We start from the raw sequence: 24,847 nt of genomic DNA on the forward strand, positions 1-24,847 counted from the left end.
ATGTCTGGAGGGGTGGATCCATAGTTGGAAAGGTGTGGATCCATTATTGGAGGGGTGAACCCATAGTTGGAGAGGTGGATCCATGGCTGGAAATATGTGGATCCATAGTCAGAGATGAGATCCACATCTGGAAAGGGTTGGAAAGGAATGGATCCATAACTGGAGAGGTGTGGATCCATGGATGGAAATGTGTGGATCCATGGATGGAAATGTGTGGATCCATGGATGGAAATGTGTGGATCTGTGGATGAAAATGTGTAGATCCACAGTTGGAGATGGGATCCATACTTGAAAAGGTGAGGATCCATGGCTGGAAAGGATGGAGAGGTGTGGATCCATGGCTGGAGAGATGTAGATCCATATTTGGAAAGGGGTGGATCCATGACAGGAGAGGTGTGGATCCATGGTCAGAGACGTGAATCCACAGTTGGAAATTCACGGGTCCATAACGGAGAGCCAGGATGGTTCCTCCATCCCAGCAGGATCCAGGTCTATCCCAGCAATACCAATTCAAGGACCACCTGAATTCCTTCCCTGCTGCTCCTGCACCTCCAGCCTCTGGAATCCGAGAGACTCCGGAGCGGGACACTCACCCTTTGACATAGATGTCGCTCATCTTCTCCCCAGTGATGCTGAGGTCGTCCAGGATCACATCCTTGGTGTTCCAGATGATGCAGCGCAGGTAGAACCTGGAAAATTCCGGGAATAAAACCACGGGAAGGTGGAAAACTAATCACCCTGGAAGATCAGTTGTCCCACGGAGGGATTTCCTTGCAGGAACCATTTGCCTGGAGATGATCCCACACCTGTCCCTCATCCTAGTGGGTGAATCCATCCCCACCTGAGGCTTCCAAGCATTCCCAACTCCTTTCCCAAGGAAAAGACATGGAAGAAATGGGAAGTTACCTCTTGGCTTTGCGTGGAGTGATGTTGAAAGGGGGGCCAGGATGTCCAAGGGATTTGGGAAACAGATCCACCCACATCTGGAGTTTTCCCTGCATGGAGAAACAGAGCCCTGAAACATTGGGAGATGCCAAACTGAAACACCTGAACCTCTCCAGGGAGACCTGGGATCTTTGGGTGGGAGGGGACGATTCCTCAAAGGAAAAGTGGCCTTAAAGATTATTTTAAAATTATTTTAGGGATAGTTGGGAATGTGTTGATGGATGTAAATCCTGAGCTGAGAGAGGTGGGAAAGGGACTGGAGCACCAGAAAAAGCTGAGGGAGCTGGGAGAGGAGCTCAGTCTGGAAAAAAACAGGGATCAGGAGGGACCTTCTGGCTCTTCACAACTTCCTGAAAGGTTGGAACCAGGTGCGAGTTGGGATCTGATCCCAGGGAATAACAGGAGAAGAGGGAATGGCCTCAGGCTGGGCAACGGGAGGCTCAGGTTGGACACCAGCAGGAATTTCCTCATGGAAAGGGGTGGTCAGGCCTTGGAAGTGCCCAGGGAGGTTTGGAATCCCCATCCCTGGAGGTGTCCAAGGAATTCCTGGATGTGGCACTCAGTGCCAAGGTGGGGATCAGGCACAGCCTGGACTGGATGATCCTGGAGAGATTTTCCAACCTCAGTGATCCCAGGATTCTGGGAGAAGAATTCTAAGTAGGACTTTAAGACAAAAATGTAAAATTAAATTAAACTAAATCAAATTTAAAAACAGGAGCAGATGCTGAAGGGAATGACCACTTCCCTTTCCTGGGAACATCCCGTATCCCAGGGCTGACATTCCCAGGAGTATTCCTCCCCCGGATACAGCTGGATCAGGAGATGCCTGGGCTCATCCTGGCCATATTCCAGGACCCACCTGCTCGATGTCTGGCTGGAGGGGGCTGTAAAGACGCCGGGTCTCCACGTGCTCCGGAACCAATCCCTGCTTCCGGAGGGCGGCCAGGGCGAGTCGCTCCTCCACCGGCCCCAGGTGCGGATTTGGGGGTTTTCCATCCTCTGCCAAAGGGAAAAAAATAAAAAATCAGTGAATCCCACAGGGATGGATTTTGGCCAGGAAGAGCTGGAACAGCACAACCTCCATTCCCGAGTCCATCATCACAAACCATCCAGGGGACAGGGATACCATTCCCAGCAGGAAAACTCATGGAGACCCTCGTGCAACCACCCCACAAATCACAGCCAGGGAAAGGTGGCAAGGATCCAGTTGGATCCCATGGAAAGGAGAATCCAATGATTGATCTGGCTCCTGGATCCAGCTCTTCTAAAGTCCCGGAAATCTGGATTCCCATCAACCCTCTGTTCCCACTCCCAAGAGCTTATCCCAGAGTTTAAGTCCATCCAGGATCTTCAGCTGGGTAGACAGAAATGAGTTCCCAGTGGGATCCCATTTCTTCTCTGTGGGATTTGGGGTGAAAGACAGGAATGGGAGGAGGAGGAAGGACATGAAGTCACCACCAGCATAGCCTGGGGGCTGTTCCAAGTTCCTACTCCATTCCAAGTCCCTGCTCCAGTCCCATCAGGATATTTGTGGTCCTCCATCCATGGAAGAGGATGTCTCCTCCTCCTCCTCAACTGCTCCACACCAGCTCCTGATCCTGCCACAAATGGGCCAAGATTCCTCAGAAATGGACATTCCTGCCTTCTCTTCCCAGCCAGGATCCATCTGCCCATCCATCCCTCCATCCATCCACCCCAGTACAGCCAATGGCCAACTCCTGCCTCCCCATCCTATTCCTGGACACGATGCCCTATCCTTGGATATCAGGGAAGTTGTGAAGTCCCCACCCCTGGAGGTTTCCATGGAGCAACCGGACATGACACTTGGACAAGGTTGGACTCAGTCTTGGAGGTCTTTTCCAACCTGAATTCTGGGATTCCAGGATCTTCAAGGCATTTTCCAACTTAAAAGATTCCCTGATTCTCTGAGTCCAACCCAAACAATCCCAAAATTCCAGGCTGGGGTTGGTGGATTTCACCCCACTCCAGTCGTGCACCTTCCAGGACAATTGAAACAAAACATGCTTCATCAATATTATTCCATAAACATTATTCTATAAATAAATATTATTCCATAAATACCATTCCAACTCTGCCAAATCCTAATGAGATATGCCATCTCCTTATTTGCTTAACTCCAGTCAGTTGGGCTAATTCCCAAAGATTTCCCAAAACCTGGAATTCCGGCGTGTGCGCACACGTGCAGCTTTACGCGCCAGGAAAAGAACGAGCCCCTCTCGGAGAACAACAAAATCTGGGAGTTATGGAATAATGGTTTTGGGGGAGGGGCTTGTAAAATCCCAGCTCTCGTGTTTAACAGCTCCAGTTTATTCCCAGTCCGGCTCCGGAGCTCGCAGCTGGATTCCAGATCTGCTCCAGGCCAAGCCTCGGGCTTTGTTCTGCTGTTTGAACTCGCTGCCGTGAAAGCCGGAGAAGGTGACAGCACGGAGGGGAGGGACACGTTTTAACACTTCCCCAGCTCTCCCTGGAAAAATTTTCCATAAGGATTCCTTGCTTCCCATCTCCTCAGGGGAAAACCTGAATTCCTGAAGGAATCTGCGCTTTGTTTCCCAAGAGTGCCGAGAGGGATCAGCCCTGGGTTGTGCCTTGTTTTGTGTCTCTGGTGACATCCTTAGGGTGGAGGCCTTAAAAAATCCAATCAGAATTTCGGTGGGATATTGGGAAATTCTTGGCTCTGAGGGTGGGAAAGCCTTGGAGGAGAATTCTCAAACATGCTGTGGCTGTGCCTGCATGCCTGGAAGTATCCACTGGATCCACCTGGGATAGTGGGAGGTGTCCCTGCCCATGGTGGTGAGGGGGGAATGGGATCATCTTTATGATCCCAACCTAAACCATTCCATGATTCCAAACTGCAGTTCCTGGATCAGGCCCAGTGGGATTTCACTCCTCCTAGGACCAAAACCCTCTTTTTGTGCCTTAAAGCAGAGTTTTCCCAAAAAAAACCCCAAACCCTCCTGCCCCAGGAATGTTGGGTCAGAGGGAGGTGTCACAGGAAAACACAAAAGTCCTTCCCAAGAGTCCGGGACTTTTCTCCTCTTTGTAGAACTTTGGTTTGTGCCCCGATTCCCCCAGATTCCAAAATAATATCCAGGTCTATGTGTGGGATATTGTCTCCCTCTAGTGACCATTCCCAAAATGAAATTCCAACAGAAGAGCTGCTCTTCTGGCTCTGGCAGCACTTGGAATATCAGGTAGGAGTTTCTCACTCCCAGTCCAGGGGTGTTGGGTTTAGTCAAACCCAAGGTCAACATTCCTGGATTGAAGGTCTGGATTCAATCCCAGGATATGGGGCACAAACAAGTTTGGGAAAAGAGCAGAGCACGGACATCGAAGAGGAGGATGGGGACAAGACCATCACCCACTCCTGACCTCCATGATGTCCCTCCTCATGATGTCTCCATGCACTTGGAACATGAGGTTGGAGCTTCCCACAAACTCAAGGTCAGCGTTACTGGATTAATATCTGGATTCAATCCCAGGATTTGGGGCACAGTCAAATTTGAAAATGGTTCAGAGACAATGTGGACTGAGAGGAGGATTGGGACAATGCCATCACTCAATCCTAGGGATATCCCCATGACATCCCTTTATCTGGAGCAAGGAAATTCTGCTATCCCAAAGGATCCCTGACATCTCACCCAGCTCGGAGAGGATGTATTCCTGATCCCGGAAGATGATCCGGTCAGATTTGTAGGTGGGAGCTTTGTAGTTGTGCTGCAGGGAGAAGAGGTGGAGCAGCTGGGAAGGGCGGAGTTGGTCACGCCACTGGTTGGGGCCGGAGCTGAAACCAAACAGAATCATGGAATCATGGAATGGGTTGGGTTGGAAAGAGGTAAAAGTTCATCCAGTGCCATGAGCAGGGACACGTCCCACCATCCCAGGAGGATCCAAACCCCAACGTCCAACCTGGCCTTGGGCACTGCCAGGGATCCAGGGACAGCCACAGAAAATCTGGGAATTCCTGCCCAGCCCCTCCCCACCCTCCCAGGCAGGAATTCCTTCCCAAGACCAGTCCAATGTCCCCTTTCCCAGTGGAAGCCATTCCCTGTGTCCTGTCCCTCCATCCCTTGTCCCCAGTCCCTCTCCAGCTCTCCTGGAGCCCCTTCAGGCCCTGCAAGGGGCTCTGAGCTCTCCCTGGAGCCTTCCCTTCTCCAGGGGAACATTCCTAACTCTCCCCTCATCCCTGACCTCATCCCCCATTCCCAAACTTCAAAAACTTTCCAAACTCTGGCATTTTTGAGGTGAGAATAATGTTTTCCAGGATAATCCAGTCATGGATAGATGGAGGGATGGATGGATCCATTCCAGCCCCTCCCCACCCTCCCATCCAGGAACTCCTTCCCAAGATCCCACCCCAGTCTCCCATTTCTAGGATCCAGGGGATCTCCAGGGGCATCCTCAGCACGAGGCCACCAGGAGACCCCAGCGATGGAACAGGATCTGCCTGGAGAAGAACCAGGCCTCTGGGAAGCACAGCTTCAGCCAGATGCCCAAGAACAACCCTGCTGTGATCCCATGGCCACCTCAGCATCCCAGTCCCGGAATTCCCGGACATTCCAAGCCCACAGAGGTACCCACACGCAGTAGGTCTGGGGGAGGCCGCAGCGAGCGCCGTATTTGGACAGGAAGCGATTCTCCAGGTCAATGACAGTCTCGCCGATCTTCTCATCCTTGGACAGGAGGTCGTAGTCGTAGAGGGTGACCTTGAGGTCCTTCTCCAGAGGCAGGGTGCAGCTCAGCTCAAACATCCTGGGAACGGGAACAAGGGAAACGAACGCTTGGGAAAAGGGGACGGTGAGGCTGGAATTCCGTGGGGATGGATCTGCACCCCATTCCAACCCACCGGTGATGGGATGGATCAGAGACACGGAGCTTCCCTGTCACCTTGGTCCAGCAGGGCCAGGGGGATGTTGTGCTGGCTTTGTTTATCGAGGAATACCATGGAATCATGGAATGGTTTGGATCGGGAGACACCTTAATGACCTTCTCATTCCACACCTTCCCTGATCCCAGGTAGATCCAAATTCCAATGTCCAACCTGGCCTTGGACACTGCCAGGGATCCAGGGACAGCCACAGCAAATCTGGGAATAACAGCCCAGCCCCTCCCCACCCTCCCAGGCAGGAATTCCTTCCCAAGATCCCAGCCCAATGTCCCCTTTCCCAGTGGAAGCCATTCCCTGTGTCCTGTCCCTCCATGCCTTGTCCCCAGCCCCCCTCCTGCTCTCCTGGGGTCCCTTTAGGAATTCTGAGGATTCCCTGGACTTTTCCCTTCTCCAGGGGAATATTTCCAGCTCTGCCAACCTGGCTTCAGAATCCTGGAATGGTTTGAGTTGGAAGTGACCTTAAATCCCAATCAATGTCACCCCATCCATATTCAGGGTAACCTCCCACAGTCCCAGGTGGATCCAACCTGGCTTTGGACACTGCCAGGGATCCAGGGGCAGCCACAGCAAATCTGGGAATTCCAGCCCAGCCCCTCCCCAACCTCCCAGCCAGGAATTCCTTCCCAATATCCTATTTAAATTCATCTTCCTCTCCATTTTGCTTTGTTGGGAAGGTGTCCTGGAATTGGTGGCCTGGACTGGCTGATGGATTTTATGGGAAGTGGGATTTGATCCCTGTTTGTGCCCCCAGTCCCAGATTTTGGCAGCCTGTAGCTCCTCCCAAGGGGCAGCTCTGATGTCTGGGACAGGATCCAGGGAATTACTGGAGCTGTTCCAGGGGAGGTTTAAGTTGGATTTTGGGAAAAGATTCCTCATCCAGAGGGTGCTGGGGCACAGGAACAGCTCCCCAGGGAATGGCCACATTCCCAAGGCTGCCAGAGCTCCAGGAGCATTTGGACAACGCTCCCAGGAGCAGGGTGGGATTATTGGGATCATCCTGGGAAGGAGTTGGATCCATGATCCTTGCAGGTCTTGTCCAACCCACGCTATTCCATGATTCTCTGATTTTTCTGGAAGAACAAAGCCTCATGGAATCGAGCTTTCCTCAGTTTCCCTGCTCCTTTTCCAGCCTTGCCAAACACCTCTTCCCAGAAAAAAACATCATCCTTGGAATTTTATCCCATTTCTGCAGGAGACAACTCAATTATCCACAGATAATCCTATTCCAGAACATTTAAAGGTGTCCCATTCCTCTCCATTCCTCAGGTTTTTCCTTCAGACATTGGATCAAAGCTCCGGGATGAGGAGAAAATCCCCAAACTCTTTCCCATCAATGGGATGATCCAGATTCCTCCACTATGGAATTCCGGCTCTGCAATCCACAGCTCAGAAACCCCAGGAATTGATGAAGGAGAGCCAAGGGCATCATGGAATAGATAGGGATGGGACAATCCTTAAAATCTATCCCATTCCCAATCCCTGCCTTGAGCAGGGATGCTTCCCACTGTCCCAGGTTGCTCCAGCCTGGAATTGGGTACTGGAATGAGAAGTTCTGCTTGGCCCAGAACAATTCCCTCAACAGGATATCCAAAAAATTCCACAGATCCCGAATGCAATCCACACTCACTTCCCAAAGACGGGCTCCAGAGTGCAGGGAAGGTAATTTTCCTGGTCATTTATGGATTTCTTTCCCACGGAAATCTTCACATAGGGATCACACTGGAGAAGAAACACAAAAATCCAAAAAGTGGGATTCCAGCCCCACCCTTTTCCATAGGTTGTTTCAAATCCCATCCGTCTCCCAAATCAAATTATTCTGGGAATTCAGCATCCACTTGGAAAGCAGGGAATTCAATTCAGGTTGTATTTTTTGCCAGGAGAAGAAAACAAATTCAAGGAAAAAATCCAATTCCACCTAAAAGATTTTACCTGGATCTACAGGGATCCACCATCCCTGTCACATCCAAGAATCCCCTGGAAAAAAACACCCAGGCCAAGTTTTCTCATCACTTCTCCCAGTTTTTCCTTTTCCTGCCGATTTGTTTTTTAAGGAATGGATGGGAAACAGCACTCAGGGAATGGAATGAGGACAAAGGTATTCCTTGGGCTGGGATGAGCCTCTGGAAAATTCCCATCCCAGGGAGATTTGGGTTGGTTTGGGGTTTTAAATGGAAAACTCCCTTTTTTTTTTTTTCCTTCTTTTTAATCCTCAGGAATTACTCGTGAGAGATTTCTAAGGAACTAAACACTTCCACTCCAAACCCATTTTTAAAAAAATGGGGAAAATTTAAAAGTGGTTGGAATTTCTTGATCTATTTTTCCATGTATTCCATATATGTTTCCCATATTCCATATATTTTCCATATGTTTTTATATCTATTCATTATTTTTCCATTAATTTTCCATGTGCAATCACTGTTTTCCTATTTATTTCCTCATATATTCCTCACAGTGTTCCTTAAATTTTCCCCTTTTCCAGAGGAACAGAGAGACTTTGAAAGGATTTTTCCTTTCCCTGAGTTTTGGAATGACACAGATCCCATTTTCCCAGAACTTCCCTTCCAGACCAGCAAACATTTGGAAGAAAGACTTTTGGGGAAAATGGGATTTCATTTTCTTCAGCACCAAAACACAAAAAATAACCCACAAAATAAAACCAAACCCAAAACTCATGGAACCAATCCTGACAAATCCCAGTGGATAAAGAAAGAGTTGGCTCCTAGAATTCCCAGATATTCCAAGGGAGGCAGAAAACAGGAAGAAATATATATTTTTTTAGGGTAAATTTGTAAAATTTGACCCAATTTTCACCCAAATTTAACCCAATTTTGACCAATTTTTGACCCAATTTTGACCAATAAGGGCTGAGCTGTTCCAAGAATCCACTACAGGAGCCAACCTGGAGCTTTCCCACCTCCGCATTTTGGGATACCTTGCCATTGGAATCCTTGGGCTGGAGGTCAAAGGCGCGGATGACGTAAACCCGGACCAGACATTCCTGGAGTCCCCTGGCCGGCAGCTGCTGGAATTGCCGGGGAGGCACCGGAACACGTGGATCATCGGGAAGAGGATAAATCCTGAAGGAACCCTGGGAAGCACACAGGAAATCAGGGAGGAAAACATGGTGGGTCCTGTGGGAGCAGGCTTGGAATGACTGGAATGAATCATGGAATGGGGTGGGTGGGAAGGGACCTGAAAGCTCATCCCATTGCATGGGCAGGGAGAAATTCCCTAATCCCAGGTGGATCCAGGCCCCAAGGTCCAACCTGGCCTGAGACCCTTCCAGGGATCCAGGAACTGCCACAGCAAATCTGGGAATTCCAGCCCAGGCAGGAATTCCTTCCCAAGATCCTAGCCCAATGTCCCCTTTCCCAGTGGAAGCCATTCCCTGTGTCCTGTCCCTCCCTGCCTTGTCCCCAGTCCCTCTCCAGCTCTCCTGGAGCCCTGCAAGGGACTCTGAGCATTCCCTGGAATTTTCCCTTCTCCAGGGGAACATTCCCAGCATTCCCAGAGCAGAGGGTCTCTTGAATCCTGGAATGGGTTGGGTTGGAAGAACCTTCAATCCCATCCCATTCCCACCCCTTCCAGAGGCAGGGACACCTCCCACTATCCAGGTTGCTCCAAGCCCCTTTCAAGCAGCCTTGGCCACTTCCACGGATGAGGATTCTAATAATCCTGCCATTCCTGGACTCGCGGAATGATCTGGGCTGAAAAGGACTCTAAAGATCCTCCAATTCCCACCCCTATGGAAAAATTCCATGGAGGGAGGGCCCATCCCACCTTGAATTCCCCCACCACCGAGGGGTCGTCGCTGGAATCCTGGGATCTCCCCCGGAACAGCTTGAAGGTGTGGCAGAAATCCGAGAGATGCTCAAATTCCTCAACGTTTTCCAGCTCCGTCTCGTAGACCTGAGGAGGAAAAGATAGAGCAGGGAAAAATTCCAACCAAATTCCTCAGTATTGGGAAAATTCATGCCACAGGGAGAAACTTCTGGGAATTTTCTCCCTTATTTCCCTCTGGGGTAGTTAGAAGAGGAGAATTTGGGAATCCCACAAGAAATTCCGGCCCATCCCAATGACCCTGACAAAGACAAAGTCTCCTGGTGGGTTTTTTATTGGATAGAGATCTTCCAGCTGGGAATGTTTTCCTTAAAACCAAGGGAAATCTTCCCTATTTGGGAGTTTGCATTATATTTAACATTTCTTGTGCCTAAATCTGCCTCTTCCCTAAGAAATCCCTGATTTTCCTCATTCCCAAACCCTTGCCAGGGTGGCAGTTCCCCACCACCTCCCAAGGGAAAATTTCTACACGTTTCCCAAAAGGATTTTCCAAAGGAAATTGAATTTTCCACAGCTGGGGAAAAATGTTTTGGGTGTCTTTTTTACTCCTTTTTTTTTTTTTTTTAACCCTGATGGGAAAAAAAAGCTGAAAATCCCAAGGAAATTGTGGAGAGTGGAATTCCAAAGATCCACACCTGACAGAAAGCACTCACCTTCAAGGTGTCAAATCCCTTTTCCAAGTAATATCCACATTTTTCCCTCTCTCCCGTGGAAGCGTAGAATTTGCTCCACCAGTCGATGAATTCCTCCTCCTGTAGCCAGAGATCCCAAAGTTACTCATTTTCCACAAAAAAAATCCCAGGAAAACAGCAGCAGATCCCAGATTCAGGAAGTGAACCCTGCATCAACCCCACGCCTGATTTCCAGGGGTTTTTTTTTGAGATGCTCCCAGCCCAAATCCAGGTGTTACAGCCACCATGGATATTCCCAAAAAGATTATTCCTCATGGGAAGATGAAGTAGAGCTTAGAAGAATATTCCAAGTAATTGGAGCATTTTAGGGAATTTTTGGCCACTCAGAGGGTGGTTTTCCCAGGATTTCCATGCAGGGAAATAACCAATTTAACTCTGGTGTTAATGGCTTGAAGTGCCCCAATTTTAGGCTTTCCTTGGAAATTCTGTGGGATTTGGGAGACAGGGATTGATTTCCTGCTGGTTGTTTCCCAGCACCTCCCAAACTCCCCATCCAAAGAAAACCTGCAGATAAATGAATAAATCCATAAAATTCCCATCTTTCCATTAAAACCCAACAGTGCTCAGATCTCCAGAAGGACAAAATCCTCGGACAAAAAAATCTGGGAAAATTCCACAAAACCTTGGCTCTCACCATCTCCCACTGCCTCATTCCCAGTGCAAACCATTCCAGTTTCAAGGATGCTATTCCAAGAGGAAAACTGGCCACGCCAGCTCAATATTCCATGGATTTTATAGGACTCCCATTTTTGAGATCCCTTTGCTGGCAATCCGTGAAAAAATTCCTTGAAAATCCTGGTGTCTCCTTTTTGGAGGCTGCAGCATTCCAGCTCAGTGACCTCACAGAGGATTCCAAATGGAGTTTTATTGGTTTTATGTGTGAAGTCAACAGCATGGGATTTAATGGATAGACATGGGATTTAATTGGAATATTCTGGAAATTCACTCTGAGGCTTCTGCCACCTTCTTTTTTTTTTTTGGTTTGGTTTTTGGGAAAATCACAATTTTTCTTTTCTCACTTCCCATTTTTTTTTTCTTTCAAGGGCTCCATTCAGACATCGTGACATTCCACAGGTATTGGGATACAAGGAAAACATCTGGATTCATCCCAGGACTTACCCAGGGAATCTTCTGCAGCCCCAAGGGAAAGAGTTGGGTTAGAGATTTTGCTGGATTTTGACTGATATTCCAATGAAAAACAGGGAAAACATAAAAATGCGGGGAAGGGGAGCAGCTGGAATATTTATGGTGACAGATGTGATTCCTTTTGGGAATGGGAAAGCCATGGAAAGCAATGGATCGGCAAAGGATGGATTGAGGAATTTTGTTTATGCGGGGCATGGATAAAATTCCCTCCACGTATCCCAAACCACCTCCAGGGGTTTATCCAGGGCACAGATGATCTCTGGGATCAGGATCTGTGCTCCCTTTCCATTTTTTTCATGGATGCCACAGATCACAACCCCCAGGTGAGAATCCCTCGTGGATAAATTTAACCTCAAGTGACCAAATCCTGAAATTTTCCTGGAAAAGGAGCTTACTCCAACCTGGAAAGCTGTTGCCATGATTATCCAGAGGTTTCCTGTTTCTCTGTCCCTGTTCCATCCCTCTTCCTTCTCACCACACTGGAATTTCAACCTTTTTCCCAAGAGGTAACTCTCATTTGAATATCCTGGGAATAACTGGATCAATTCGCCCAATCCCATCATCCCAGCAGCTACAGGAACAAAGCACGTCTGGAGGAAGGAGAATTTCTCCTTTATGGAAAAAAAATCTTGGCTCTGAAGGTGAGGAGGGGCTGGGGTGGAATTCCCAGATTTGCTGTGGCTGCCCCTGGATCCCTGGGAGTGTCCAAGGCCAGGCTGGAGCCACCTGGAACAGTGGGAATTGTCCATTCACATGGATGGGATGGAAGGGGATGGGATTTGAGTTCTTTTCCAAACCAAACCATTCCAGGATTCAGAAGCCAGGCTGGGAGAGCTGGGAATGTTCCCCTGGAGAAGGGAAGGCTCCAGGGAATCCTCAGAGGCCCTGAAGGGGCCCCAGGAGAGCTGGAGAAGGAATGGGGACAAGGCAGGGAGGGACAGGACACAGGGAATGGCTTCCACTGGGAAAGGGGACATTGGGCTGGGATCTTGGGAAGGAATTCCTGCCTGGGCTGCAATTCCCAGATTTGCTGTGGCTGCCCCTGGATCCCTGGCAGTGTCCAAGGCCAGGTTGGATGGATTTGGATCCCACCTGGGACAGTGGGAGGTATCCCTGCCTGTGGAACTTTCAGATCCCTTCCCACTCAAACATTTCCATGACCCTACAAAATCCTGGAGTTTTCTCTGGGAATACCTTCCCCCCTCCGCAGCGGCAGTGCCATGGGCTGGCTCCCAATTGGGAATATCAAAACCATCAGGAATATTCCATGGGGGCAGCTCTGGGATGGGAACCATTCCCAGGAGGAGCCATCCAACACCCAGAGCTCTTCCAAGGAGCAGTAACCGGAGAAGCCGTGAAATGTGGGTTTGGATTTGGAAGGAGCAAACACAGCAAACAACCAATTATCCCAAATAGTTTGCAGACACGGATCAGCTGGAATTGGCTCTGCTCGGCTCCGTTAACGTGTCCAGGAATGGGGGATTTGGAACACAGCACGAGCTAGAGTAATGTTGGAGTAATGGTTGAGTAACAGCCTTGTAGGGCTCCTCATCAGGGCATGGAGGAGCAGAGGAGTCTGAGAGTCCCTCCTGAGCCCCTCTCCTCTGGGAGGTGCCCAGGAATCATGGAATTATGGAATGGGAAGGGACCTGAAGGCTCATCCCATTCCATGGGCAGGGACACCTCCCACCATCCCAGGTGGATCCAGCCTGGCCTTAGACACTGTCAGGGATCCAGAGGCAGCCACAGCAAATCTGGGAGTTCCAGCCCAGGCAAGAATTCTTTCCCAAGATCCCAGCCCAATGTCCCCTTTCCCAGTGGAAGCCATTCCCTGTCCTGTCCCTCCATGCCTTGTCCCCAGTCCCTCTCCAGCTCTCCTGGAGCCCTGCAAGGGACTCTGAACATTCCCTGGAATTTTTTCCCTTCTCCAGGGGAACAAACCCAGCCTGGCTCCAGAGCAGAGCAGCTCCAGAATCCTGGAATGGTTTGGGTTTGGAGGAGATCTTAAATCCCATCCCATTCCACCCCATCCATGTTCAGGGACACCTCCCATTATCCCAGGCTGCTCCAAGCCCCAACGTCCAACCTGGCCTTGGGCACTTCCAGGGATCCAGGGGCAGCCACAGCAAATCTGGGAATTCCATTCCAGCCCATCCCCACCAAACCAGACCAGAATTCCATCCCAAGATCCCACCCATCCCTGCCTTCTGTCAGTTTAAACTCTTCCCCCTCATCATTAACGCCCCAGATCCCTCTGAAATCCGGGACCTCCCTCACACGTTCTGAACTGAGCTGGATTTTTTGGCTGGAAAAGCTTTTTTCCAAGATATCCCCAGCTGCAGCCCCTGGGCCTCATTCCCGGCTCCTGCTTTTTTGTGAAGCTCCCAAGCCATAAAGGAGAAGGAGTCGGGAAGGAAGATTGGAACGCAGTTTTCCAAACTGGGATGCTTTTCCCAAGGAAACATTCCCATCTTTCTGCAAGCTGGGGTTTAGCACATTTGTTCCCACTCCTGAAGGATCCTGGAAAAACCTGGACAATGGGATGGTTTATTCCCACCTAATATTCCTGTAGTTTTATTTTAAATCAATTCTTTGCAGTTTTTTCCTCTTTTTTTCCCCCCTGGATTTTATTTGTCCTAAACCAAAAACATATCCACGGAAATTAAAAATGCAGATGGACAGTGGGATGGGGGGGATTATTTCAGGAATTTTTGCTTCCATAGTTGGGATCCCAGTAGTGCCATCTCTCTGGGATGAATAAATCCATTAATTGGATGATATTTGGATCCCTGGAAGTGTCCACAGCCAGGTTGGAATGGGCTTGGAGCAACCTGGGATAGGGGGAGGTGTCCCTGCCCATGGAAATTGTGGAGTGGGATGGGATTCAAGGTCTTTCCAACCCAAACCATTCCATGATTCCATCAGGAATCTAATCAGGATGAATTTGGGATGCAGGGAATTGCTCCTCTAGAGCATTCTCCCTGAGAAGACAAAGCAGCTCCACTGCTCTCCTTACAAAACCCAGGAAAATCCCAACATCCGCTTTTCTCATGGAAAAGACACAAAGGGAGCAGGAAAAGGGAAAGGATCCTCAAATCCCAATAATTTCACCCCATCCAAGGCAGGAACACCTCCCACCATCCCAGGTGGATCCAACCTGGCCTTGGATACTGCCAGGGATCCAGGGACAGCCACAAAAAATCTGGGAATTCCAGCCCAGGCAGGAATTCCTTCCCAAGATCCCAGCCCAATGTCCCCTTTCCCAGTGGAAGCCATTCCCTGTGTCCTGTCCCTCCATGCCTTGTCCCCAGTCCCTCTCCAGCTCTCCTGGAGCCCTGCAAGGTTCTCTGAGCATTCCCAGGATTTTCCCCTTCTCCAGGGGAACTCTCCCAGCTTTCTCAGCTTTTCCTCCCAGCAAAGCTGCTCCATCCCTCCCATCCTCCCATTCCCACTTCTGGATCTCTCCCACATTTCCATGTCTTCCTGTGCTGGGATCCCTGAGCTGGGAACAGAATTCCTTCAAAACCACCCTCATTCCCTTTGGAATGGATGGAAAAACCCAAGGACACGCTGGCAGCCAGCTGGAATTGCAATTTTCCTAAGCAGCAAGCGGGATCATTCCCAGAAGGAAAACACTTTCCATCTTTATCCGCACATTCTCATGGATTCAGGTCATTAATTAAGCGATTAATTAATCAAGCGATTAATTAGCAATTAGAAAGGAAGCGATACCTACATGAGGCGGGGCCCGGGAATCCGGGATGTTAATTAGTGCTGAGCTCGTCAAACCCTCGGAAAGCTACAAATTAAAATGATCCGTTATCCAAGGAATTCTGGGAACGGGGAGGAACACATTGCAGCGAAAGCAACAATTCAAGGGATTAATCCAAACTAATATTCCCGACCCTGGGGTTTCCCAGGATGAGGCAAATTTGGGATGAGCGCAGGGTTTGTTTTTAGGGATGTTCAGCAAACAGCTGGAATGAGGTAGAGGAGAAATGGGATATTAAAGGGGAAAAACACAGAAAAGCTGTTAGTAATTCCCAGAGAAGCTTTGCCCTGGATACCAAGGGCTGCAGACTCAGGGAATTATCCAGGAATGCAGGGAAAGGTCTGAGCCAGGGGGATTTAGAATGGGATTGGGAATGCTCAGGATCAAGGTCCAGGTCCAAGCCCAGCTCATCCCGGACAAACCAAAACCTGGGATCACTTCTGTGGGCAGGAAGCGGCAGTGCTGCACCAGGATTCCAAGAATCCTTTGGAGATGGAAAACGAATGAGAGGTTCTTCCCAGAAAACAGCCAGGTTTGAGGATCAGGCCAATCCCGACAGCATTCCCAGTTACCCAGATCAGGCTTGCTCCCAAAACCCTGCTCTGATCCCACCAGATCCAGACCGGCATCCTTGGGCCAAATGCCACCATTTCCACCTGTTCCATAGGGAAAAAATTCCCTGAGGATCATTTTCCACCAGGATTCCCTCCCAGAGGCTGCTGGGAACAGCTCCTTTCCAGTGGATTTATCCATGAGCAGAAGGAACAAATCTCTGCTCATCCCTTGGAGCTGTGGAAGTCTTTCCCAAGCCTCTTCCCACAGGAATGAACCCCCAGAAAACAGCCAGGAGCAGAGCAGGCAGGACAAGGCCTGATCCCGCAGCCTCTTCCACAGATTCCACCTTTCCAAAACCCCCCTCTGTGTCCTTCTCCCAAAGAACCAAACTAGCCAGGAAAAATCACTTTTCCATGATTTTTAGGAGGATTTTCCTCACTTTGGGTGACCGGGATGTGATTCCCGTGCACTTAAACTGGTCTTAAACTCCAGCTGAACTCCTGATCCCACTCGGATGAGATGGATAACGTGCTCCCAAACCTTGGAGCAGAGGGATTTCACCTCTGGTTGTTTTCCCGATTTTCCAGGGAAAGCAACAAAGGGATCCTTTGTTCCAACCATCCTTCGGAACAGGGACCAAAGCCAGGCTTGGCAAGGAGGGAGAAAAACTCCGGAGCCACACAAGGAAACACATCCATGAAAAATCCAGGCTCCTGCTTCCAAAGAGCCCTGAGCACAAGCTGCTGGCTTGGGTTCCATCCCTTTTCCCAGGAAAGCAGAGCAGGATGGCCCCCGAGAGCCGGGATTGCTCCTTGGCTTCCCAAATCTGGCCCTGGATGGGCGGAATGACCCCAACGGTCCATCCACACCTCAATCCGTGTCCACCTCCAGGACAGGAGCAGCTCCCAGGGCCAAAATTCTGAGGTGGGAATTTTGGGTTGGCTTTCCAGGAAGAAGCTCCCTCCTTTCCCAAATTAACTGGAAAAATAAGGAAATACACAAACAGAGAAGGACAAATCCAGGCTCAAACTGAAGAGCTCCATTGGTGGCAGGGGGATAGTTTGTGAAATGTTTTTTTTCTGGAAAAAAATGCAGGAATTTTCCACTTTGGAATGGTTTTGCCACATCTCTCTACCCCTTTTCCTGGTGTTTAAATCTTTTTGTTTCCAAGCTTGGAGATATTTCCAATAAAATTTTCCCAGGGAACAAAGCTCAAGGATTTCAAAGCTCATTCTTATTCCTTCCTCTGGAATCTTCAGGATGGGATCCTGCATTCCCAGGAGAAGCTCCCAGAGCTCCAGGGGGTATAAAGGGAGGTGTGTCCTTATCCAGAGGCTTTATTCCCAAAGGAAAAAATGGGAGCAGGTTTGCCACCAATGTGGTTTACCACTAATAAATCAGGGAAATCTGAGCAGAAAATTCCAGGGAATCGTGGACACAGCCGATCCCACTCTGGGCATCCCAGGGTGTTCCCCCCATCCTGACCACTCAGAAAAATGGGACAAACTGGGAATCTCACCAGTGGGAATGACCAGCACACTGTCCAAGCGCTTCCAGCACTGGATTGTGGGAAATCCCAATTCCAAATCATGGGAAGCCCCAGAGCAGGATCATGGGAAACTGGGCCCAAGTTCCACATTCCAAGCTGGGATCCCACAGTGGCTTCATTCCCCAGAAGATTCCTACATTATTCCCTCCATTTCCTCCCAAGTTCCTCTGTCCTGGACTAAAAAAAATGGGGATTTTATTACTAAAACTCCTGTTCCCAAATTCTGTGTTTTCCACAGACACCTTCCAGTTACTGCTCTGATGAAAGAAAAAAATTTAAGGATAAATCCTTAAATGGGAAGCAAAAAAGGAGGGAATGAAGCCACTTTCCTGGTTTTCCAGGAGCATTTTCGGGAGCTGCATTTCCCTTTCCACACTTTTCACTGGAGCCAACTTTTCACAATCCTCCCGTCCAGTTCCTAATGGACACTGAAGGATTCCAGGACAAGATCCCAGCGGAGCTGTGAATAGGATCAGGGACTCATGGAATGATTCGGGTGGGAAGGATCCTAAATCCCATCTCATTCCACCTCTTCCATGGGCAGGGACACCTCCCACCATCCCAGGTTTCTCCATCCTTCTGTCCAACCTGGCCTTGGACATTTCCAAGGATGAGCATTTGGGATGAGGAGGGCCATATCCATAGGGGCTTTTTTTTGGAATTAGCCAAATTCCTGATTCCCAGCTTGATGTGGGACCCAGCCCAAGCCTACCTTGGGATACACCACAAATACCCAACAGGACCAGAAAATCCTTGGGAATAAAAAGCCCCAGGAGCCACCAAGGATGTGGGAAAAAAGCAGGATTCATGCCCAAATTGGACATCTTGGATTTAGCAGCTCCTCCATCCCTGGAATTGCCCAAGGCCAGGGAAATTGAGGCAGGAAACACCTGGAAGGCAGATTCCTTCCAGAAACTCCAGCTTTTCCAGCCCTGTGGCATCCAGGAATAGGAGGAAGGGAAATTCCAGCCCTTGGTATCCCACCAAGGGATGGGAAACCAGGAAAAGCTCCACCAAACATTCCTGACACCATTCCCAGCTGCTCCAGAAGCATTAGGATCGCCTCCAGATCCATGGATCCCATGCACAGCTCTGTCCCAAAGATTCCTTCTCCCGGAGAAGGAACCCGAGGACGGTGGATACAAGAAGTTTCTGGAAGAACAAAAGCTCCAGGGGTGTGTCCATCCTGATCCCTTCCCAAAGGAATGCTGAGATCCCTCAAATTCATTCAAGCTGCAGCAATTCCCCCCTCCATCCACCATGGATCTGGGATTCTGCAATCCCAGTCCAGTAAAATTCCTGCAAACTGGGAGCCAAACTGGGATAAGGAGAGCCAGCCATGGAGCAAGGATGACGGAGCCTCAGGAAATTTTTGCATTCCTTGCAAAGAGCCCAGCATGGATTGGGAAAACAAATTCCCAAAATGGGGAATGAGGAGGAGTCTGGGGTTGTGCAGATGAGGAGAGGGAGGGAAAACACGTGGAAGTTGGAAAAGGATGGCTCCAACGGGATCCAGCCACACACTGGCACCTCGGATCCATTCACCAAATCCACCAGAGCACGGAAAGAATCCGGGATCCTCCCGGTGAAGCCCTGTTTTCCATACCTGGATGGGGATCAGGGGCTCTTTGTCATCGATGTCGATGAGGACATCATCCCTGGGCGTGAGGCTGACGTCATCTGCAACCAGAGCGAGACAGCACCATGATCCCGGGATTTAGGAATCCCAGAACACAGAAACCTTGGGATCAACCTCCAGGAGTGATCCCAGTTTCTCTCAGACTCCACCTCCATGACCCCAACCCCATCCAGACCCTTCCCATTACCCAAAGTTCATCTCTATGATCCCCACATCTCACAGACACTTCCCATTATCCAAGATAATCATGATCCCAAACTCATCCCAGTTCCCATTACCCAAAATTCATCTCCATGATCCCAAACTCATCCCAGACCCTTCCCGCCATCCAAAGTTGATATTCATGATCCCAACATCTCACAGACACTTCCCCTTATCCAAGTTTGATATCCATGATCCCAGATTCATTCCAGACACTTCCCATTATTCAAAGCTCATCTCCACGATCCCAATCCCATCCAGACCCTTCCCACCATGCAAAGTTGATCTCCATGATCCCAAACTCATCCACACTTTTCACACCACCCAAAGCTCATCTCCAAGAATTTGATCCCACAATCCCAATCCCATCCAGGGCTCCAAGGAGTCAGGAGAGGGACTTGGGACAGGGACATAGAGTGCCAGGACAAGGAATGGATTGAACTGAAGGAGAGGAGATTTGGGTGGGATCTTGGGAAAAAATTCCTCCCTGTGAGGTTGGGGAGGGACTGGGCTGGAATTCCCAGATTTGCTGTGGCTGCCCCTGGATGCCTGGACATTGGGGGATGGATCCACCTGGGATAGTGAGAGGTGTCCCTGCCCATGGATGAGGTGGGAATGGGATCATCTTTAAGTTCCCTCCCAAACCACCCATCCCATGACTCCATGAAGGGCACAAATCCCAATATTCCCACATACCTGGCTGCTCCTGGGGTGCCCCTGCATCCTGCTGGAAGGGATCCCAGTAGAATTCCTGGAGGGAGCGGATCGTGCACTGTCCCACCACGGGTCTCCGGCCGAAGGGGCGGTTGTCGATGATCTTCAGGATGATGGGGGGGCTGTAGAGGCTCTCCTTGGGCAGACGCTGTGGGAAGAGGGAAGGGAAGTTGGAATGAGGCTGGAAAGGGAGGGCAGAGGTTCTCCACCATCCCCAAAAAGACCAAGGTCAGGAGGAACTTCAGGAGAAGAACCAATTTTATGGAATTTTGAGGTCCTCCTCCAGAAGAACCAATTTCATGACACTTCCAGGTCCTTCACCACATGATCCATTATGGAATTTTGAGGTACTTCTCCAGAAGAACCGATTTTATGGAATTCTGAGGTCCTGCAGAAGAACCGATTTTACGACATGTCCAGGTCCTTCACCACATTATCCATTTTTATGGGGTTTTAAGGTCTTTCACCAGATCCATTTTTATGGGATTTTGATATCCTTCACCATAAAATCCATTTTTATGGGACTGTGAGATCCTTCACAAGATCCACTTTTATGGGACTCCAAGGTCCTCCAACACAAGATCAAATCTTATTGGATTTTGAGGTCCTTCACCACAATATCCAATTTCATGGGACCTCCAGGTCCTTCAGCATGAGAGCCATTTTTATGGGACCTCCAGACCCTTCAAAGGATCTGTTCTTATGGGACTTTGAGGTCCTCCACTACAAGATCCATTTTTAGGGGACTTCGAGGTCCTTCACCACAAGATCCAATTTTATGGGACCACCAGATCCTTTAGATCAAGATCCCTGTTTATGGATCTTTGAGATCCTTCAAAAAACCCATTTTTATGAAACTTTGAGATCCTCCACCCCAAGATCCATTTTTATGCAACCTTTAGGCCCTTCACAGATCCACTCCTATGGGACTTTGAGGTCCTTCACCAGATCCATTTTTATAGGATTTTCAGGTGCTTCACCGCGTTCCTGAGGACCTTCCCTTCCTCCTGCACCCCTCCAATCCTGCTGGGACCTCACCACTTCCATGAAGAGCATGCAGACATCGAAGTTGGGGTTCTTCTTGACGTTCTTGATGACACTGGACTGGACGCGCTGGCCCCCACATTCCACCAGCAGGCTGGGAGAGGTCACGCTGGACAGCTGGAAGCTCTTGAGGTTCCTCAGCCCCCAGGCCAGGATCTGTGGGATGAGGGGACACCAAATCCTGAGCCAAATCCTTGAGGTTCCTCAGCCCCCTGGATCTGTGGGATGAGGGGACACCAAATCCTTGAGGTTCCTCACCCCCAGGATCTGTGGGATGAGGGGACACCAAATCTTGAGGCAAACCTCTGTTTCCAGAATTCCAGGAGCTCCTCAGCACTGGAGGAGAACCTGGAGGTTCAACCATGAAGGACAAGCAGTGGTGGGAATTATGGAATCCTTGAGGTTGGAAAAGACCTCCAGGGTCATCGAGTTCAACCTGTGACAGATCCCCACCTTGGCACTAGGAGTGACTTGGGCTCCTGCAGGGATGGGAATTCCAAACCACCCTGGGCGCTTCCAATGCCTGACCACCCTTTCCATGAGGAAATTCCTCCTGATCTCCAGCCTGAGCTTCCTCCTTAACCCATCCCTCATTCCCTGAACTTCATCCTCATCCCCTGAACTTCATCCTTATCCCATCCCTTGCTCCCTGGGAGCAGACCCCAACACCTCCAGCTCCACCTTCCTGTCAGGGAATTGTGAGGAGCCAGAAGCTCGCCCTGGAACTTCTCTTTTTTCCCGGAATCCCAAAATCCATCTGGGATCCCATTCCTGGCTCTCACTCCCGGATCTGTGGCTCACCTCGATGGCTGTGCGCTGCAGGACAGGTTTGATTCCCTGTGGGACCATGTAGACATTGGGCTCCCGCTGCGGCGGCGGATAGGGAAGGTCGGAATCCGCAGACTGCAGGAACGGAGAGGGAAAGGAAAACATCAGGAAGAGCCAGGATGGGACATCAAACCCCTTTCCATGCTGGAGCCACCCGGAATCTCCTTCTTTGCCAAACTCATCTCTCCCAGGAAATCCAGGACAGCCAGAGAAGAGAGATGAGGAATGGCAGGATGCAGGTGCTGGAAAAGTGGTTTTTATCTCTTTAATCCATCCTGGAGAAGATCCAACATTCCTGATCTTTTCTCAGGGAAATACAAAGGATCTGCCCTCCAAGGTTCAACCGTTTCTAGTGAATGATGGGGCAGAACAACCTCTATCCTATCCCAGGATCGCTGTGGGATGAGGAAAGGGATGAAACAGCAGCAGCGGGTTCATAGTTACACGATTCCCAAAAAATTTAGTGGGAGAAACCCTGTGGGATGGGGGATTGACATCACCTCTGGATCTGGGAAGGGGCTGTGGTTCATCCCACACTTCATGGTTAATCCAGAAATCCATGGGATGGGGCTCAGGCAAAACTAGCTGGGAATTCCACTGGGACTGTCCCAAATCTGGAAGGCATCCAAAGAATTCCCAATTTGCCTTCCCAGAGGAGCAAAGTGGGAGCCAGAATTCTTCCCCTTTTCTTTTCCTGCATCTCCCAGGGCTCCCTGAAAGGCTGGAATGAAAGCAAAACCTCTGGAAATCCATCCCAGGAACACAGAATTCTCTCCCAGCTGGAATTGTATTGGATTCAATTACATATGGGATTGGGTGTGGGATTGACTCTCCAAAGGGATTTTCTGCATGGAATTATGGAATGGTTGGGGTTGGAAAGGACCTTAAGGATCACCCAATTCCAACTTCCCTTCCCATAAAATTCCAAGCTTTAACTTTTCTTGGGAATTGCTGGTTCCTGAGTCCAGCTGCTCATTAGCCAAATGTTTTTGGGAATTCCATGTGGGAGAAGGTGCCTGGGATTCCCACATGGAGCAGCCACTCCTCCATCCCAGGATCCACATGTTCCTAGTGTTGGTTAGTGATGGCAGGGAATGGGAATTTTATCTGGGATAACCGGAAGGAGAAGGGAGAGCTGCAGAGAATTTCCACATTCCCTGGGTTACCTCTGGAACTCTAATTCCCAAAAAAACTCCTTTCAGGCTGCTCAGGCCCGAAATCATGGAATGCTTTGGGTTGGAAGGGTTTTTAGTGATCGGTCCTTTGGCAAATCCAATGGGAAATCCTCGGGAAAGAGCTCCTGCCCCATCCATCCTCCCCCAGATCAATGTGGATTTCAACCCTGCATCATTCCAGGTTTTTTTATGTCCTTCCTGCTGCTCTCCCAGTGGTTCTCCAGGTGTTCTCCTGGATTCCAGCTGAATGTCGGTGGATGGAATGTTCCACCAGATGGACAGGAATGAGTAGGGAATGCCAGGGATGAGGTGAGAGCAGGGAGAGATCAGGATGGGTGTGGGGAAAAGCAATTCCCAGACAAAGCCGGCTGGAGTGAGGAACATCCATGAAAATCCTGCTGGGAGCCAGGATGGTTTGAACAAGGATAAATCCGAGGGAATCCAGGTGGCAGGGAACTCTGGAGATCATGGATTCCAACCCGGATTTGGATCCAGGATGAGTGAACATGGATGAGGTCTTAAAAAAAAAAAGAGGCTGGAATTCCCAGTTTAGATGGAAGCCAGGGATGTCATCCAAAGTTAAATCCCAGAGTTCAGCAGGAATTTAGCCCCAAAAGGCCATTCCCAAGAAAAAAATGGATAAGGATGGAGCCAGCCTGGTCCTTCAGGGGCATCCATGAGGCACCAGAGACTCCGGCCAGCACCAATCCTTGGGATGCAGCCTCAGGAATTTTGTCGGGATGAGGCTCCTGCAATCCTGCTCTCCCTGAAACACTCTGCCGGGATTTTCTGGGATTCTGGGAAAAGGGAAGGACAGGGAAGAGATCGATACCCATTGGAGGAGTCCCTCAGAGAACAAGGCAGGGATGCAGAGCTGTGGAATGCCCCATCCCAGAATTCCGGCAGTGGGAAGAAATGGAGGAAAAAGAGGAGAGAGATGATTATGGACACACAAAACAGCGGGACGAGCTCCCAAGGAAAGGCAGCTTGGGTGAGGAAAATAACCTTGGAAAAATTTATTTATCCCATCCAATTCAACCTTTCCTGGGAATGTGGCTCAAGTCTTTCCTAACTCGTCTCTTGGATTTTGGGATTAACGACTCCAAGGGCCACCACAACATCCCAGAAGTTGTTCCCTTTCCCTCCCTGGAGTTTTCCAAGATCCCAACTCCACCTCTTAGTTCAGCCTAGGATCGGCTTCATGGGATGCACTAGGATAAAGTCTTGGGATCCTGGGTGTGGAATCAGAACCATGGGAATGATGGAATTATGGAATAGTTCCTACTGGAAAACTCATCCCATTCCATGGGCAGAGAACCTTCCACTATCCCAGGTTTCTCCAACCCCCATCCAACACATCCCTGAACTTTTCCTGGGATGAAGGATGAAAATTTCCTTTGGAACAACTGGAACAGTCCAGCACATCCTCAATTCACGACAAATTCCCTGTGGAATGTTTGGAATTGTGATTTCCCCAGGGCAGCCCAGTATTCCGGCTCCAGCATGCCCAGGTTGAAAGGATGGGACACCTCATTCCAGAGGGTAAGCAAATCCCAAAATTCCTGGCCATGGGGAAGAGCCCATCCAGCTGGGGTCACTCATATTCCAAAATCTTGATGCTCCTGGCATGACCCATCCAGGAAAAAGAGGATCTCCCAAGGAAGCAAAATTGAACAATTCCAAGATGAAAACCAAGGAATTCTCAAAGACTCACCTCATCCAGGCTGGAAGAGAGATCGCTCTGGGAAAGAGGAGAGGATGGAATTAAGAGGAATTCTCATCCCTAAACCCATCCCAATGTTTATAATTGGAGCTGACAACCAAAGGGAATCATGGAATGA

The 24,847-nt window shown here is 49.6% G+C and overlaps 1 protein-coding gene across 4 annotated transcripts in view; it reads right to left on the reverse strand.

Annotated features, from left to right (window-relative positions):
• Window positions 1-24,847, reverse strand: part of DYSF (dysferlin) — a 71,706-nt gene that overhangs the window by 13,022 nt on the left and 33,837 nt on the right. For 2 of the 4 annotated variants that reach the window (XM_062493246.1, XM_062493245.1), the window contains exons 35-49: window positions 24,721-24,747; window positions 21,805-21,906; window positions 20,998-21,159; window positions 19,942-20,107; window positions 19,012-19,085; window positions 15,266-15,328; window positions 10,345-10,443; window positions 9,632-9,760; window positions 8,784-8,939; window positions 7,479-7,570; window positions 5,545-5,715; window positions 4,605-4,747; window positions 1,805-1,944; window positions 907-995; window positions 594-689 (exon numbers count right to left, since the gene is read on the reverse strand). In XM_062493246.1, the coding sequence (XP_062349230.1) occupies window positions 594-689; window positions 907-995; window positions 1,805-1,944; window positions 4,605-4,747; window positions 5,545-5,715; window positions 7,479-7,570; window positions 8,784-8,939; window positions 9,632-9,760; window positions 10,345-10,443; window positions 15,266-15,328; window positions 19,012-19,085; window positions 19,942-20,107; window positions 20,998-21,159; window positions 21,805-21,906; window positions 24,721-24,747 (1,709 nt within the window). The remainder of the gene's footprint in view (window positions 1-593; window positions 690-906; window positions 996-1,804; window positions 1,945-4,604; window positions 4,748-5,544; window positions 5,716-7,478; window positions 7,571-8,783; window positions 8,940-9,631; window positions 9,761-10,344; window positions 10,444-15,265; window positions 15,329-19,011; window positions 19,086-19,941; window positions 20,108-20,997; window positions 21,160-21,804; window positions 21,907-24,720; window positions 24,748-24,847) is intronic. The other 2 variants (XM_062493248.1, XM_062493247.1) reach the window with 1 other exon arrangement.

The sequence above is a fragment of the Cinclus cinclus genome, chromosome 5 (genome assembly GCF_963662255.1).
Source record: "Cinclus cinclus chromosome 5, bCinCin1.1, whole genome shotgun sequence".
Classification (NCBI taxonomy): Eukaryota; Metazoa; Chordata; class Aves; order Passeriformes; family Cinclidae; genus Cinclus; species Cinclus cinclus.